The sequence below is a fragment of the Seriola lalandi genome, unplaced genomic scaffold (assembly GCF_002814215.2).
Source record: "Seriola lalandi dorsalis isolate HSWRI2012SDOR001 ecotype SW California unplaced genomic scaffold, Sedor1 jcf7180002054693, whole genome shotgun sequence".
Taxonomy (NCBI): Eukaryota; Metazoa; Chordata; class Actinopteri; order Carangiformes; family Carangidae; genus Seriola; species Seriola lalandi.
The window spans coordinates 226,625-241,917 of NW_019525246.1; the positions used below are offsets into that span (position 1 = coordinate 226,625).

The 15,293-nt window shown below is 42.7% G+C and overlaps 1 protein-coding gene and 2 long non-coding RNA genes across 4 annotated transcripts in view; 2 read left to right on the plus strand and 1 right to left on the minus strand.

The window, feature by feature from the left end:
- Window positions 1-576, plus strand: part of LOC147818102 (uncharacterized) — a 1,178-nt gene extending 602 nt beyond the window's left edge. Inside the window, exons 2-3 of the long non-coding RNA XR_015438316.1 lie at window positions 201-270; window positions 374-576. This is a non-coding gene — a long non-coding RNA (uncharacterized LOC147818102). The remainder of the gene's footprint in view (window positions 1-200; window positions 271-373) is intronic.
- Window positions 577-724: 148 nt separating this feature from the next.
- LOC147818103 (uncharacterized) lies at window positions 725-2,093 on the minus strand. Of its 2 annotated transcripts, none has more exons than XR_015438318.1 (2): window positions 1,495-2,093; window positions 725-1,197 (listed from the first exon to the last, which is right to left on the minus strand). It is a non-coding gene; the product is annotated as an uncharacterized LOC147818103 (long non-coding RNA). The 2 variants fall into 2 exon arrangements; XR_015438317.1 differs by lacking the exon at window positions 1,495-2,093 and adding an exon at window positions 1,435-1,464.
- Window positions 2,094-8,226: 6,133 nt separating this feature from the next.
- Window positions 8,227-15,293, plus strand: part of psmc6 (proteasome 26S subunit, ATPase 6) — an 11,166-nt gene continuing 4,099 nt past the window's right edge. Inside the window, exons 1-12 of the mRNA XM_023423765.2 lie at window positions 8,227-8,334; window positions 8,704-8,783; window positions 9,325-9,364; window positions 9,934-9,986; window positions 10,688-10,755; window positions 11,557-11,671; window positions 11,914-12,001; window positions 12,235-12,296; window positions 12,376-12,499; window positions 13,478-13,539; window positions 14,576-14,696; window positions 14,784-14,864. Of these exons, the coding sequence (XP_023279533.1) occupies window positions 8,250-8,334; window positions 8,704-8,783; window positions 9,325-9,364; window positions 9,934-9,986; window positions 10,688-10,755; window positions 11,557-11,671; window positions 11,914-12,001; window positions 12,235-12,296; window positions 12,376-12,499; window positions 13,478-13,539; window positions 14,576-14,696; window positions 14,784-14,864 (979 nt within the window). The 5' untranslated portion in view covers window positions 8,227-8,249. The remainder of the gene's footprint in view (window positions 8,335-8,703; window positions 8,784-9,324; window positions 9,365-9,933; window positions 9,987-10,687; window positions 10,756-11,556; window positions 11,672-11,913; window positions 12,002-12,234; window positions 12,297-12,375; window positions 12,500-13,477; window positions 13,540-14,575; window positions 14,697-14,783; window positions 14,865-15,293) is intronic.

A 15,293-nucleotide genomic window follows, 5' to 3' on the forward strand; every position in this document is an offset into this window, starting at 1 on the left:
GCAGTTTTCTACACTACACTGTTGTCAAGCTCCACATTATACGCAATAAGTGACATGTTATAAATTGCCTCTATTATATGCGCTTGATATGTAGCCAAGCTTACTTCTTACCCACCTTAGCTCCACTGTCTGTCAGTGTTTGAATTTCACAAGCTTTATATTTTGGTGAATGTTTCCATTTTTCTCTGTATTTTAGATAGGTGCTCCTGTGGAAACTGTGCAACCATGTCCACCGAAGCTGAGAATATCTGCTGCTAGGAGATACCACAGGTAGCATTCTCACTGGACAAACTAATCAGTAATTTGTTTTGATTACATTACATTAATAATAAACCATAGCATTTACCATTTGCAATTCACTGTATGTTACCAGACGGCTATGGGAGATCGAGGAAGATTTACCATGTATGGTAGACCGTCCTGGGTTGGAGCTGCTCTGCCTCAATGTGTTCTGCCTGCAACATGTACCGCACTGACTATGGTCCTTTACGGTTGAGAGGAATACACCAGTACGTTTTGCTTCTTTGTAAAAACATAGTTTCAATCTAAATAAAAAATGTTAGGCAGTTTTGTTTTACTTCAGTGCACATAATTTTACAATGGTAATAACAGACCACAAATAGAGTAACACACCCTCAAATAAATTAGTTTAGCTGCGCTTTGATTTGTAAAGTTCTTCTATCAGCAGATAGTGTGCATATAATATATGAATTCAGAGGAGTCATTTCTTTAGTAACAATCAAGCATTTATTTACATCAAATGAGGGACTTATAATCAGTGATAATAAAAAAACTGTAGGATTCACTGGATCCATAAAAAAAAATTGTGAGACACATTATAGATATATGTTTGCAAGACTAAATGCCCTGTCCAGTTGTTTTAGTCAGTACAGGTATCTAGCCTATAGGAGCTTTGTGAGCTGGTGCTGGGGCTTCCTTGGTCGCAGAATCTGGGTCGTCATTCCAGCCTGCGTGGTCCTACACATCAGTGCCGAGTTTCCTGACGCCACAGGCCAGTACGTGGGTTTTAGACTGCCCCATGATAGAACCGGGGAACATAGCTGGATATGACCTCTTCCTTCTCAGGCCGCTCTAACTGTGCAGTGAGGTCCTCTGGGATGGGGATGGCCAAAGCAGCTTCTGTGTATGGTCCCAGGTCAACAAAGACTTTTTCAAATATGAGGTCCACCACATTCCCTGTTTGATAAAACACAAAAGATTTTGTTTACATTTTTCACTTTTTTGTTGTTGTTTTTTTACAAAACTATGACTGAAAGTCTGTTTCTAACTCCTGACATTTTCTTTGCTGTATTTTGTTGTTGGTGGAACTGTCATAACATTGTACATGCAATACTTAATACAATGTGTACAAAACATTTTTTGGTTGAAATATAAAATAATATAACATTTATAGAATGTCGGCTCAGTCTTAACTGGTTTAGCTCTGCATTCTCCCTTCATGGCCTTTATATTGGACCTTGAACAGTGGTTCACCTTCTTTTGTTTGGGCTTGTGGTCGGTCAGCATTATCATTGTAGTACATGGCAGCCAGGTAGAGTATTGAGGTACAGTAAAGAGAAAATCAAAGATATTATTATTGACAGAAACCTTAGCCTACACACTCTCACAAGTTCTAAGTAACAGCAGCTTCATTTACCTGCACAGCATTCCAAGACTGATAAATGATAACAACAAATGCACTCAATTATGTGTAAATTGGGTTGTCAATGGCTTGTAAATAGCTCACTATATGTGCAAAATGCAAAAAATGTGTATTATAGACTATCCCCTTGGACATATCCCCTTAACTCTGCGCTTATCTAGATATTTCCTACAGGCACTGTATCTGTAAACATGATATAAAAGTTAAAACGACCATCATAAGGCATGACTCTCAATAATAACTTTCACAGCACTAATACACAAGCCCGGACACCTACGCTAATCACTGCAGAGCCTTTTTAGTCCGAATTCTCCAATTCGCCAAATCTCCAATTCGCCTGTCTGAGCACACATTTCCTGAAAGGTGGAGAAAGCAAAAGACGGAGAGGATGGACTTTTTTCATGTTTGGGGGGGTTCGTAGACATGCCAGAGACACTTATAGAAAACCATGGAAAAGTGCATTTTGCATAATATGTCCCCTTTAAGTGAGTTCTTCAAAGAAATCTGACTATTATGTGTTTTCCTTAAGATCTTTGTTTTCTTACATGTTTTTATTCATTTATTGTATTGTATTGATACATTAAAAAAAGCCATATAATGTTTGCCAGTTATATTATTATGATGCCTATTTATGTGTTCATTATACTACATTGATTGATTGATTTTGTAATTAAACATTTTTCAATAACCGACCCTTACTGTGGCAGACCAAGGCGGGGGCCTTAGCGGTCCGATCCTCGGTTACGGAAACTGGTTTTTGGAACATGGAACGTCACCTCTCTGGTGGGGAAGGAGCGGGAGCTTGTGGAAGAGGTGGAACGGTACTGGCTAGATATAGTCATCCTCACCTCAACACATAGCGTCGGCTCCGGAACCCAAGTCCTTGAGAGGGGCTGGACTTTCCTCTTTGCTTGAGTTGCTCTGGGGGAGAGGCGGAGGGCGGGGGTGGGCTTTTTGGTGGCCCCCAGGCTCTCTGCCTGTATGTTGGGGTTCACCCCGGTGGACGAAAGGGTTGCGTCCCTGTGCCTCCGGGTCGGGGATCGGGTTCTGACTGTTGTCGGTGCTTATGCGCCGAACAGCAGTTCAGACTACCCGCCCTTTTTGAAGTCTGTGGGACGGGTGCTGGAAAGTGCCCCGAAAGGGGACTCCATTGTCCTATTGGGAGACTTCAACGCTCATGTGGGCAATGACAGCGTGACCTGGAGGGGTGTGGTGGGGAGGAACGGCCTGCCCGATCTGAACCCGAGTGGTGTTCAGTTATTGGACTTCTGTGCTAGTCACAGATTGGCCATAACTAACACCAAACATAAGGATGTCCACAGGTGCACATGGCACCAGGACACCCTAGGACACTTTGTAGTCGTATCATCAGACCTGCGGCCGTATGTTTTGGACACTCGGGTGAAGAGAGGAGCAGAGTTGACAACTGACCACCACCTGGTGGTGAGTTGGATCAGATGGCAGGGGAAGACGCCACGCAGACCTGGCAGGCCCAAATGGGTTGTGAGGTTCTGCTGGGAAAGCCTGGCGGAAGAACCTGTCAAGATGATTTTCAACTCACGCCTCCGGCAGAGTTTCGATCACGTCCCGAGAGCAGTGGGGGACATTGAGTCCGAATGGGCCTTGTTCCGCTCTGCTGTTGTTGAGGCGGCTGTTGCGAGCTGCGGCTGCAGGGTAGCTGGGGCCAGTCGGGGCGGTAACCCCCATACCCACTGGTGGACACCACAGGTGGGGGAAGCCGTCAGGCTGAAGAAGGAGGCCTACAGAGCGTGGTTGGCCTGTGGGTCTCCGGAATCATCTGACTGGTACCGGCGGGCCAAGTGGAGCGCGGCCGCGGCAGTTGCAGAGGCAGAAACTTGGGTGTGGGAGGAGTTCGGTGAGACTATGGAGGAAGACTATCGATCGGCTCCAAAAAGGATCTGGCAAACCGCCCGGCGCCTCAGGGGTGGAAGGCGGCAACTCGCTCACACTGTTTACAGTGGGGGCGGGGAGCTGCTGACGTCAACTGAGGATATAGTTGGACGGTGGAAGGAATACTTTGAGGAGCTCCTCAATCCCACCAACACGTATTAGATTCGCCCTGGGTATCTCAAGGCTCTGGATGTTGTAGGACTGTCTTGGTTGACACGCCTCTGCAACATTGCGTGGACATTGGGGGCAGTGCCTCTGGAGTGGCAAACCGGGGTGGTGGTCCCCATCTTTAAGAGGGGTGACCATGGGGTGTGTTCCAACTACAGGGGAATTACACTCCTCAGCCTCCCCGGTAAGGTCTATGCCAGGGTACTGGAAAAGAGGGTCCGGTCGGTAGTCAAACCTCGGATTGAGGAGGAGCAATGTGGTTTTCGTCATGGACGTGGAACTGTGGACCAGCTCTTTACCCTCGCTAGGGTGCTGGGGGCATGGGAGTTTGCCAATCCAGTCCACATGTGTTTTGTGGATTTGGAGAAGGCTTACGACCGTGTCCCCAGGGGGCTCTCTGTGGGGGGTGCTCCGGGAGTATGGGGTGGATGGCCCCCTGTTAGCGGCCATCAAGTCCCTGTACCAAAGGAGTGTGAGTCTGGTTCGCGTAGCAGGCAGTAAGTTGGACCTGTTCCCGGTGAGGGTTGGACTCCGTCATGGCTGCCCTTTGTCACCGGTTCTGTTCATAACTTTTATGGACAGAATTTCTAGGCGCAGCTGGGTGGTGGAGGGGTTTGGGTTCGGTGGTGGGAGGATCTCGTTTCTGCTTTTTGTGGATGATGTGGTCCTCCTAGATTCATCGAGCACCGACCTTCAGCTCTCGCTGGGGCAGTTCGCAGCCGAGTGTGAAGCGGCTGGGATGAAGATCAGCACCTCCAAGTCTGAGGCCATGGTTCTCAGCCGGAAACGGGTGGATTGCCCGCTCCGGGTCGGGGGGGAGGTCCTGCCTCAGGTGGAGGAGTTTAAGTATCTCGGGATCCTGTTCACGAGTGAGGGTAGGATGGAACGGGATATCGACAGGCGGATTGGGGCGGCGTCAGCAGTGATGCGGGCGCTGAATCGGTCTGTTGTGGAGAAGAGGGTGCTAAGCCGGAAGGCGAAGATCTCGATTTTCCGGTCGATCTAAGTTCCAACCCTCACCTATGATGTGGCTGGGCTCAACCTTAGAGATAGGGTGAGGAGCTCGGTCATCCGGGAGGGACTCGGAGTAGAACCGCTGCTCCTCCATGTCGAGAGGGGCCAGTTGAGGTGGTTCGGGCATCTGGTGAGGATGCCTCCCGGACGTCTCCCTAGGGAGGTGTTTCGGGCATGTCCCACCGGGAGGAGGCCTCGGGGCCGACCAAGGACACGCTGGAGGGATTATATCTCTCGGCTGGCCTTGGAACACCTCGGGATTCTCCCGGAAGAGCCAGTGGAAGTGGCTGGGGAGAGAGCTGTCTGGACCTCTTTGCTGAGGCTGCTGCCCCCGCGACCCGGATCCGGATAAGCGGGAGACGACGAGAACGAGAACAAGAAAAAAAAAAGAAAAAAAGATTAGATTAGATTAGATTAGATTAACTTTATTAATCCCACAACTGGGAAATTCATTTCAAGAAGGTGGCTGAGTGATACGTGTCGATTTTGGTTCAGACTGGCGGAAAGATTGTTTCAAAACTGAAAAATTGAAATCCACAAATGCTTTTTTGCTTCACAAGATCATTGATTCACAAATGTCCTCTTTGAAAGTTGTAAATGTTAGGAAGATATTCACAAATGCTTTTCATTTATTTGTTGATTATTGAATGTATTCACAGATATTTTTTTTATTTGTGGAATTCTTTTGTGTAGTTGCAGATCCGTTTTATATTTGCAAGATATTTTTGGGAAGTTGCTCATTTATTTTTTGTATTTGTGGAAGGTTTTTTATATTTACAGATCACACATTTATGCATGGATTGTTGATCTGTTAACACAAACAATACTGAATAAACCTACCTCCATACATTGTCAATTTTTCCTCCTTCATCCCTGAGATCGAGCAATATACAAACAATGCAACAGTGATATCTAGTGATCACATGTGAAAACAGAGAGACAGAAAATTAATAACTGGCTAGTAAGTATCACATTAATTCGCAAAATGGAGAAATCACAAACCCTCAGTTACTTTGTTTAGAAATAACTCGACGAGAGAAAGAAAAGAGGAGAGAAGAAGTCAATGTCTGATGAGTCAGTCTGACTGAACTGTTCAATTATAATGATGGAAATTTTGAACAGTGTGTGGATCATTGTTGGTTTAGTTTTTATTTCTCCTCATGTTATTCTGAGCTGCAGTGATGAAAAAGAGAGTAAATGCTTCAAACTGTCAGGAATCCTGTCAGATTAAAGAATCTGTTCAGCTCAAATGAAGCTAAAATAGTTATTATGTAGTTATTTAGTTTGATAAACTCTCATGTGGTTATAAAAGAGAGAAACTTCTCTTTATCTAAAGTCAACAGCTTTTTGCATGGTCATTCATTTCTCAACATTTCACAATCCGCATATTCTTCAGAAAAATAAATCTTCTCACCAAACAGGTTCAAGAATAATATAATTCTAGTAAACCAGTCATTCAGTATTAAGGGACAGCTATTGAGCTACTCTGAATCTCTTGATAACATGGTTTATCTGCAGTACAGGTGCCCCCCAGGGTACGGTGCTCTCCCGTTTTCTCTTCACCCTGTACACCTCGGACCTCACACACAACACCACACACTGCCACGTCCTGAAGTTCTCTGACGACACAGCCATTGTTGGGTGTGTTTCGGAGGGAAATGAACTGGAATACAGGGCAGTCATCAGGGACTTTGTCAGCTGGTGCAAGATCAACCAGCTTCAGCTTAATGCCAGCAAAACAAAGGAGATGATTGTGAACCCCAGGTGGAAGACACCAGTGAACATCCAGGGACTGCACATCGAGGTGGTGGAGAACTACAAGTTCCTGGGGGTTCACCTAAACAACAAACTGGACTGGTCCACCACAACCCACGCTCTCTACAAGAAGGGTCAGAGTCGCCTTCACCTGCTGAGGAGACTGAGGTCCTTTGGTGTGTGTGGGGCTCTCCTCAGAACCTTCTACGACTCTGTGGTGGCCTCAGCCATCTACTTCGCTGTGGTCCGCTGGAGAGGTGGCAGCGCTGACAGGGATAGGCAGAGGCTCAACAAACTGATCCGGAAAGCGAGCTCTGTCCTGGGCTGCCCCCCTAGCCTCCATTGAGGAAGTAGGTGACAGGAGGATGTTAGCTAAGCTGACATCCATCATGAACAATACCTCTCACCCTCTGCATGACACTGTAGGGTCTCTGAGTAGCTTCTTCAGCAGCAGACTTTTACATCCTCGCTGTAAGAAGGAGAGGTTCTGCAGGTCCTTCATTCCAGCAGCTGTCAAACTCCACAATTCCTGCTCTTTCTGACCATGTGCAAACTTGCACGTTTTCATGTACATATCGTGTGTATTGTGTATATTGTATTTATTAGTGTATATTTGGTGTATTTTTGATGTATATTTCCATAGATGTTTATTCTATAGATGTTTATTTTTCTGCTGTGGTAAATTAATTTCCCAGTTGTGGGATTAATAAAGTTAATCTAATCTAATTTACCACAATTATGGAGATTGGTTGATATGTAACTTCTTAACAATAAAGTAAGGGAAGTGAAACATTATCTTTTTCAGTTTAAAAAATACATTTGTGTTAACTGTTTAGAAACAGTGCTACACCGTTTCTGGCTTGAAACATAAATCCTGATATATTGTTGACAACACTGACTGACTTTTCTCTCTACTGGGAAAATTTACTGTTTGGTCGATGATAATAATCTTATATAATTATGTATATAATCAATTTGGTGATTATTTGAATGAAATGTCATATCCATGAATCCAAATTGAGCCATTCTAAACCTTTATTTCTTATTTAGTAATTAAATTTAAACATTTATATATTAGGCTACATTAAAAATATTTAAACTCAGAAAATAAGAAAGCTGCAAAAAGCGTCGATCGGTTCTTTGCTGTTGTGTTTGCAATGTTTTTATTTGGATCATTCCCCCTGTTAAATCTGTTAAATCTTAATAGTCTGTTCTGTGAGGGTTTTATTATCAATAAAGATGTTTAAAAAAAAAAAGCCGGAGGAGAGAAGGAAACTGCCTTTTTTTTTCTCACAAAACTTTATTGAACAACAATAAGTATACAGACAGGTGCTCAGTATCTCAATTTCTGTTAATACAATATCGAGTAGGTAATAAACAATACAATATATAAAAATAATTGGAGGATATACAGTATAAGTATATTGCAAAATTCTGAATCATACATTAAATCAGTGAATAAAACAAGCAACAAATATATATGACAAGGGGAAAAGGGTTATTTCTCTTTGAATAGTTCTTCATAAATTTTGACAGTTTTGTTACATTTAGCTGAGTTTAAGAGTTGTAGTGTTTTAATGTACTCAAAAAAAAAAAAAAATTCAATTGAAAATCTGAAAAAATTTGGGGAAGTTTTGCAAATCTGCATTTGTGGATATGAAATTTGAGAAGGAAACCTCCTCTGGAGGAAGCACACATCGTAGTGACGTTGCAATTTCCCAGCATTCATTGGGGCATCATGGCGGACGGCAGAGAGAAAGCGCTGCAGGACTACAGGAAAAAATTATTGGAACATAAAGAAGTTGACGGGCGATTAAAAGAATGTAAGGGACGATTTAACTTCTGTTTCTGTGGGGAGGCAGACATCTTGTTCGCTTCGATTGGAACCCATGTTATTGGATAGTTAGTATCAGCTAGCTGGACAGGTAGCTAGTGCTTTGTCATGCAGTTAGCATCTCCGTAGAAATGAATTGAAGTGAAGCTGTTAGCGTTAGCAGTGCTAACTTAGCTTGCGAGGATGAAACAGACAGTAGCCCTGTGCCAGACAGTTCGTTGGTTAATGACTTGTTAAAGTCAGTTAACGATAGCCTGTGACATACATGTACGTCAAGGCTATCGAGAGCTTTAGGCTAAGCTAACTTTGGACAGCTAACGTTAACTCGGCTAGTGAGCAATGTTTGTCTGTTTTTCAGTGAGAGAGCAGCTGAGAGAGCAAACCAAACAGTACGAGAAGTCAGAGAACGACCTGAAGGCTCTGCAGAGTGTCGGACAGGTAAAGGTTTTTCATTCCCGCTCTGTGGGCCGTATATCAACAGTATTACAGACAGTCATCACGAGACCACTGAATACTTCTGAAAACTCGGTGTATTATCACTGCAGGAAGAACATTGGTGACACTCGACTTGTATTTTCAATTGTCATTTGGCTAACCAAGACTGACTGTGCTGTTTACTACCCTCTGTCAGATCATTAGAGGACAGACTAAATTGACTGTAAAACATTTTTATGGTAAGAAATTATCAATACATTTTTGATACAGTACAGTGTTTTTTTTCATCTGATGATGTTTAAAATGCATTGGAAACAGTTTTACAGTTTACTTCATTAGTTAATATTTTACAGTCGACTCAGGATCAATACTTTTATACATGGTGATGTTGCCATCATTATATCCACAGTGTTTATCACACATCACACATTTTGTCTGAGTGCCTTCAGTGGGTGGAGATCGTGGAGGGACAAACAGGAGGAAGAGGATCACAGGCCGATTTCCTCTTTCTTTACTAACATCATCTGTTCCCTGCTCCCTGCAGATTGTTGGAGAAGTGCTCAAGCAGCTGACTGAGGAGAAATGTAAGTTCCCTGGTGGATATGTCATGTTTACAGGTTTCATGTAGTGCTGTGACATGGTTTTGTTCTTACCTCAGTGAAAAGGCAACATTTCCCCACAGTTTATCGCCGATGTTTGCCAGCCACAGTCTAATATGTGTGTAGAATTATTTTTACACTTTTCATAATAACATATATGATCTCTATAGTAGTGTTTTGTGACATTGTGCCTTCATTGTAGAGCTCTACAATGAGCGGCATGCAGCTCAGCCACACACACACACACACACACACACACACACACACACACACACACACCATACTGGCACTTGAGAGCACCTGTGCACCTTGAGAGTGTGCTGTGGGCCTCACTGAAAACACTATGCCATGTTAGATCAACCCTTGCCTACAACATGACATTCTCACATTTCCAAACCTCTGCTCTTCTCTGTTTTTCCTCTCTCCTCACTTTTTCTTGCATCTGTTCTGTCAGGCTCATATTTTAAAATATTAAATAAGACCTGCCGTCTTGAAGCTTGGTAACCAGTGTTTCACTCAGACATGTGATGCTAATGTTTTGTGTTTAATTCCAGTCATTGTTAAGGCCACCAATGGCCCCCGATACGTGGTTGGATGCCGCAGACAGGTAAGTAACAAGAACACCATGTGATTCGTGCACTGCCAGGATTCAAGTGTGGCAGATTTTGGTCCAAGGACATTTATATCAAATAAAAACATTAGAACATCCTGAATAGACTGGCCAGGTCAAAATAATTAATGTGACTTGTATTTGAAGGTGAGCTGTATGTATATAAATTAAATGTGATGAAGGACACTAATTGCTTTTTTACTAGCAAAGGTTGTGTTGACACTCACACAGAGCTGTGATGTAGTTGTTGTCAGCTCCAGTAAAAGAAGTTCACTCCTCACTGGTCTCCACCACCACCTCTGTGCTGTCCGCTGTGTGTGAGGCTGCAGCCTGACACAAAAATGCAGTAGAGTTTTTTTTTCCAGTTCATTTGGCTCAGGCGCTGCGCCTTGAAAACTTGGTGTGACTAAATGATTTTTTCTATGTTATTGCACATGCTCATATTGCGAAGACAATGAAAATACGATTTATCGGTCAGAGATAATAAATACCTGTCAAATACATAGTACATGAATTTATACACACATAATGTTCATTTATTTTATTTATTTTTCATGATATGTTGATTTTTTTTAAATAACTTTTTTTTTTCTGATACAAAAAGTTCAACCTTTGCCAACACTGAGCAATCTCAGTAAATACTGAGCTCAGTGTTCAGAAGGTAAACTCGAATCAATACTTTTCATCATCTTTTTCAGTTGGACAAGTCACAGCTGAAGCCAGGCACCAGAGTGGCTTTGGACATGACCACACTAACTATAATGAGGTAGGCTGGATGTAATCATGAAACTGTTTCACAGGCTAGCAATGATCTCAATGTGCAGGTGTTTTTGCTGAAACCCGACCTTGATAGTCTGCATCCTGGTGTATGTCCTCCTCCCTATGGCACTGAGTCAGCCTCTTGCTGCATATTCACATGGGACAAATCAATAATCAATTATTGTTTATCACAGCAGATGTGCCTCCAGACTCTGTTGTAAAGAATGTGGAATTCAAGCTTCTGCCATTATGATTCGTCATGTGTGAGTCAGACTGAGGTGGTGAACTACCCAGATCCTGACGCATCCTGTCCTGTGATCAGTTTAATTCATAGAGAGGACCTCACACACTCATTAAGTCTCTATTAAGTCATTGTCCTGGGTGAAATGTTGCCACTTCTCCTTTTCCCTGAAGGAAAATGTTTTATTCTGTAACAGGGTCTTTATATTTTATGATGTTATCAATAATCACCTCAAACACTACATGAAAGTTGCAGTAATACTGTCCTGACTAAATTTTAATCACCATCCTAGAACCATCTTGAAAAACAAATTTAACTGTCCCAAAATTAATGTAAACAGTCAACGGATGGGACAGAGCAAGACTCTTGCTTCATAGTAAGATTAGATTAGATTGTTAGATTTTTGCTTCCTACTGCACTCCTGTTTTTGAAATGAAATAAATTATGAATTTACATATAAAATCCTTTTTGTTCCAGGGAAGATCTCTGCTCTGTTAGTCCTGTTAACTCCTGTTAGTGTGGTGCCTTGTCCTTACAGAACTCTGCATGTCTCCTGTTCTTTCAAAGGTACCTGCCCAGAGAGGTGGACCCTCTGGTGTACAATATGTCCCACGAGGACCCAGGCAGCGTCTCCTACTCTGAGATTGGAGGCTTGTCCGAACAGATCCGTGAGCTGAGAGAGGTACAACAAAGTCTACAGCAACAATCTGAAATCATGCAAGGCACACTCTTCATGTGTGGCTGCTTTGTGGATTGTATTGCTCACACTCTGATACATGCACTGGCACTATGTGTTGTAGTGAACCAGAGGCTCTCACAGTATGTGTTTTTATGGAATGACTTTGTATGGTTGGTCTTTGATTGGATGGATTTTGTTTTAGATGAGAAAGCAGATGATAAATGTTGGTTATTGTTATGGCGCAGGTGATCGAGCTGCCTCTCACCAACCCTGAGCTCTTCCAGAGAGTGGGCATCATCCCCCCTAAAGGCTGCCTGCTCTATGGGCCTCCAGGTAAGTGACTCAGTGAGAATCTTTCATCACACACCAAAGACATCCATCAGTGCTCATCACGTTTGTGTGAGTACAAAAAGAGATTTAAGCAGAGATTAACTTCTGAGACACTAACACATTTGTGAATCTTATTTGGGTGCTTCATATTATTCATTTGAATTTAATAAAACAAACATAATAATCAGTGTTGGACCAGTTCATTTGGTATTGATAGAAATTCCCCTCTCTGACAGGCACTGGGAAGACTCTTCTTGCCAGAGCAGTGGCCAGTCAGCTGGACTGTAACTTCCTCAAGGTGTGTATCAGCAGCACGCTCAGGGTGTACTGCCACACTGCAGTGCATTCAGTCAGCTGATGGTGTGTGTGTGCTGTAGGTGGTGTCCAGCTCAATCGTGGACAAGTACATCGGTGAAAGTGCCAGGCTGATCAGAGAGATGTTCAACTATGCCAGGGACCATCAGCCATGCATCATCTTTATGGACGAGATCGATGCCATCGGTGAGTGACTTAAGATTCTGTTTTCTCTCTCCTTGAGTTGAAGCATTTAAATTCAGGTTTTCAAAGGGTGTGTGTTGCTTCTCATCTGCTCTACAATGTTTTTAGCAGTTTTCTGTGGAGCAGCTATAGATTCCTGTAGTCTTTGTCACAATGAGTTTAATGTGGCTGTGTAAATATTTGAAAGTTCAGTAACAAATACACCAAAGCTTCAAGCAACAGTTTGCAAGTTCTAATCCTGCTGCTGAAAAGAAGGAAGCCGCTTTTTTGATGTTTTTGATGTAAACTGAGACAGACCAGAGCAATCAATTCACATCCTGTTCTGAAATAATAGTGTGAGCTGGATCAATAGGTGTATGAATAAAATAAAGATAAAATCAACTGGATAATTTTTGACTTCACAAGCACATGAAGGATTACTTTATTTAAGTGTTTTCTGTTCATTACTAGACAGAGCTTTTTAATATCTTAAGTCCTTGTAGGTGATAAATACTTTCATAAAGTCTGTTGCTGCCTGAGAATTTACACTAAATAAGTGTTTGAGAAAATGTTTAGGCCAGAATCTGTGCTTATTGATCATGCCAGAGTGTCATTTAGATAGTCGAAAGATTGGTCGTTAGAAAAATAGTCGTTAGTGGCAGTCCTAAATCCTGCTAACAAACAGACAGTAGGGCTGTCACTTTTTCCAAAAATCAAGATTAAACAGATTTGAAATGACCCGCAATTTTTTCGAACAGATCATTACAGTTTGAATATGAAATTTTCACCCCACATTTGAATGGATGTTCGAATTTCGAATAAAAAGTGACAGCCCTACAGACAGCTCCCTGACAGAGGTCATAAATTACAGTTAAAGTTTTTAATATGACTGCGAGCTTCACAGTTTGTCTATGTGGGGCTGAATTACTTGAGGACCAGGCGTCTGTAGGTTTGGGTGAATCTCTGAATCCTCACGTCATGCTTATGTGTCGTTCCCTTTAGGCGGCCGTCGTTTCTCTGAGGGAACGTCTGCTGACAGAGAGATCCAGAGGACTCTGATGGAGGTAATGGAGTCACTGTGATGCCCCACTAACAGATGTGGTATACAACACAACACAGCCACCACTGTTATTTCCTATGTAAACCCACACATATGCTTTTCTCCACGCTATTAATTATTTCATGATGGAAGGATCATTCATGCTCCACTGGAAGAATGATGTCACAGTTTACAAGTATATAAGTAATAATTTAATGTTAATAACATAACAGAGGCTTGTCCACAGCACACACTGCTACAGTACCAGTCAGTGATGTTTATTCAATGTGTGTTGCAGTACAATATAGAGTTTTTTTTTTTTTCTTATGTCAGCTGTGTGTTTTTATAGCTGATAGAATTTCAGTTCATCAGTTTAGTCCAACACAACAGAGTTTTAGGGTCTGTGAGGAGAAAATACTCAAAATATTATCATATAGAAAATAGTCATTTTAATTTGTGCTGACATATACCTTGAAACTCTTCATGGCTAACGCTGTTCTCAGTGTTTGGATAGGTTTGTGTAGCTTGACTAGTATGCTGATCCCTACATCACACCTCTCCACACTAAGGTCACAGTTGTACTGGCTCATGGATGCGTACACGGACAGCTGCAGGCAGCTGTGTACACCAGACACTTAGTTGTTTTTGTTTATACTACTGGAGGACTATAGAGAACATGAAATAACTTCCCCTACAAAAAGAAAGGAAATGGCTCAAAGTAACAAACATCAATCTCCCTCAAACTTAACATGTTTAGTAAGAGTCCTGGTCCGAAGACATCTACAATATTCATTTATAGTCATAGTGCCACCTACTGGCTACAGGAGATATACTTTGATGTGCCCCTCCTAGTGGGACTATGTCCGCCTCAAATGAGGACTGAAAAGCCTTGAAGTGACAGTTGAGGTTATTTGTGGCAGGGTTGAGTGAGGTACTGGTATACAGTGGGTGTGTTACCTGCAGTCGGTCTGGTCGGCGCCCCCCAGCAGCAGGAGTACCAGCTCAGAAGCACAGCGAAGTGCTGCTGTGTCAGTGTCTTGTGTGTGTGTGTCTCCTGTCAGCTGCTGAACCAGATGGACGGCTTTGACACACTGCACAGAGTCAAGATGATCATGGCCACCAACAGACCTGACACCCTGGACCCCGCCCTGCTGCGGCCCGGCAGACTGGACCGCAAAATCCGTAAGATCTGCAGTTCCTTTTGATCATGTGTTTGTCAGCTCTGTGTGACCACACGCAGCAAAACCAATGTCCTCTTGTGTTCTTCAGATATCGAGCTGCCCAATGAACAGGCTCGTCTAGACATCCTCAAGATCCACTCCAGCCCAATCACCAAGCATGGAGAGATAGGTCAGTCAATCGTCCTCTATCCTACATGATCAGCAGCTTGTCACAAGGGATGGGTATTGTAAAGATTTTTACGTTGCTACTACTTTACAGATACTGCTTATCGATCCAGTACCTCAACTGTATTCTTATAGATTAGTACTGCAACGGTTCTCTTATCGATCCAGTACTTTAACTATCCGATACTTTAACGGAACTGTTATTGATCCGGTACTTTAACGGTACTGTTATTTAACAAAAGTGGTATCAATCCGATACTTATACAGAACTGTAATTTAACAGAACTGTTATCGATCAGGTACTTTAACAGTACTGTTATCGGTACTTTTTTGTTATTTTGTAAGGGAAAACAAATTAAGAACAGAATTAAGATTGCTTTTCTCACATGTACTCAATTAATATAGAGTAGCAAACTTCAAAAGCATTTTTTTT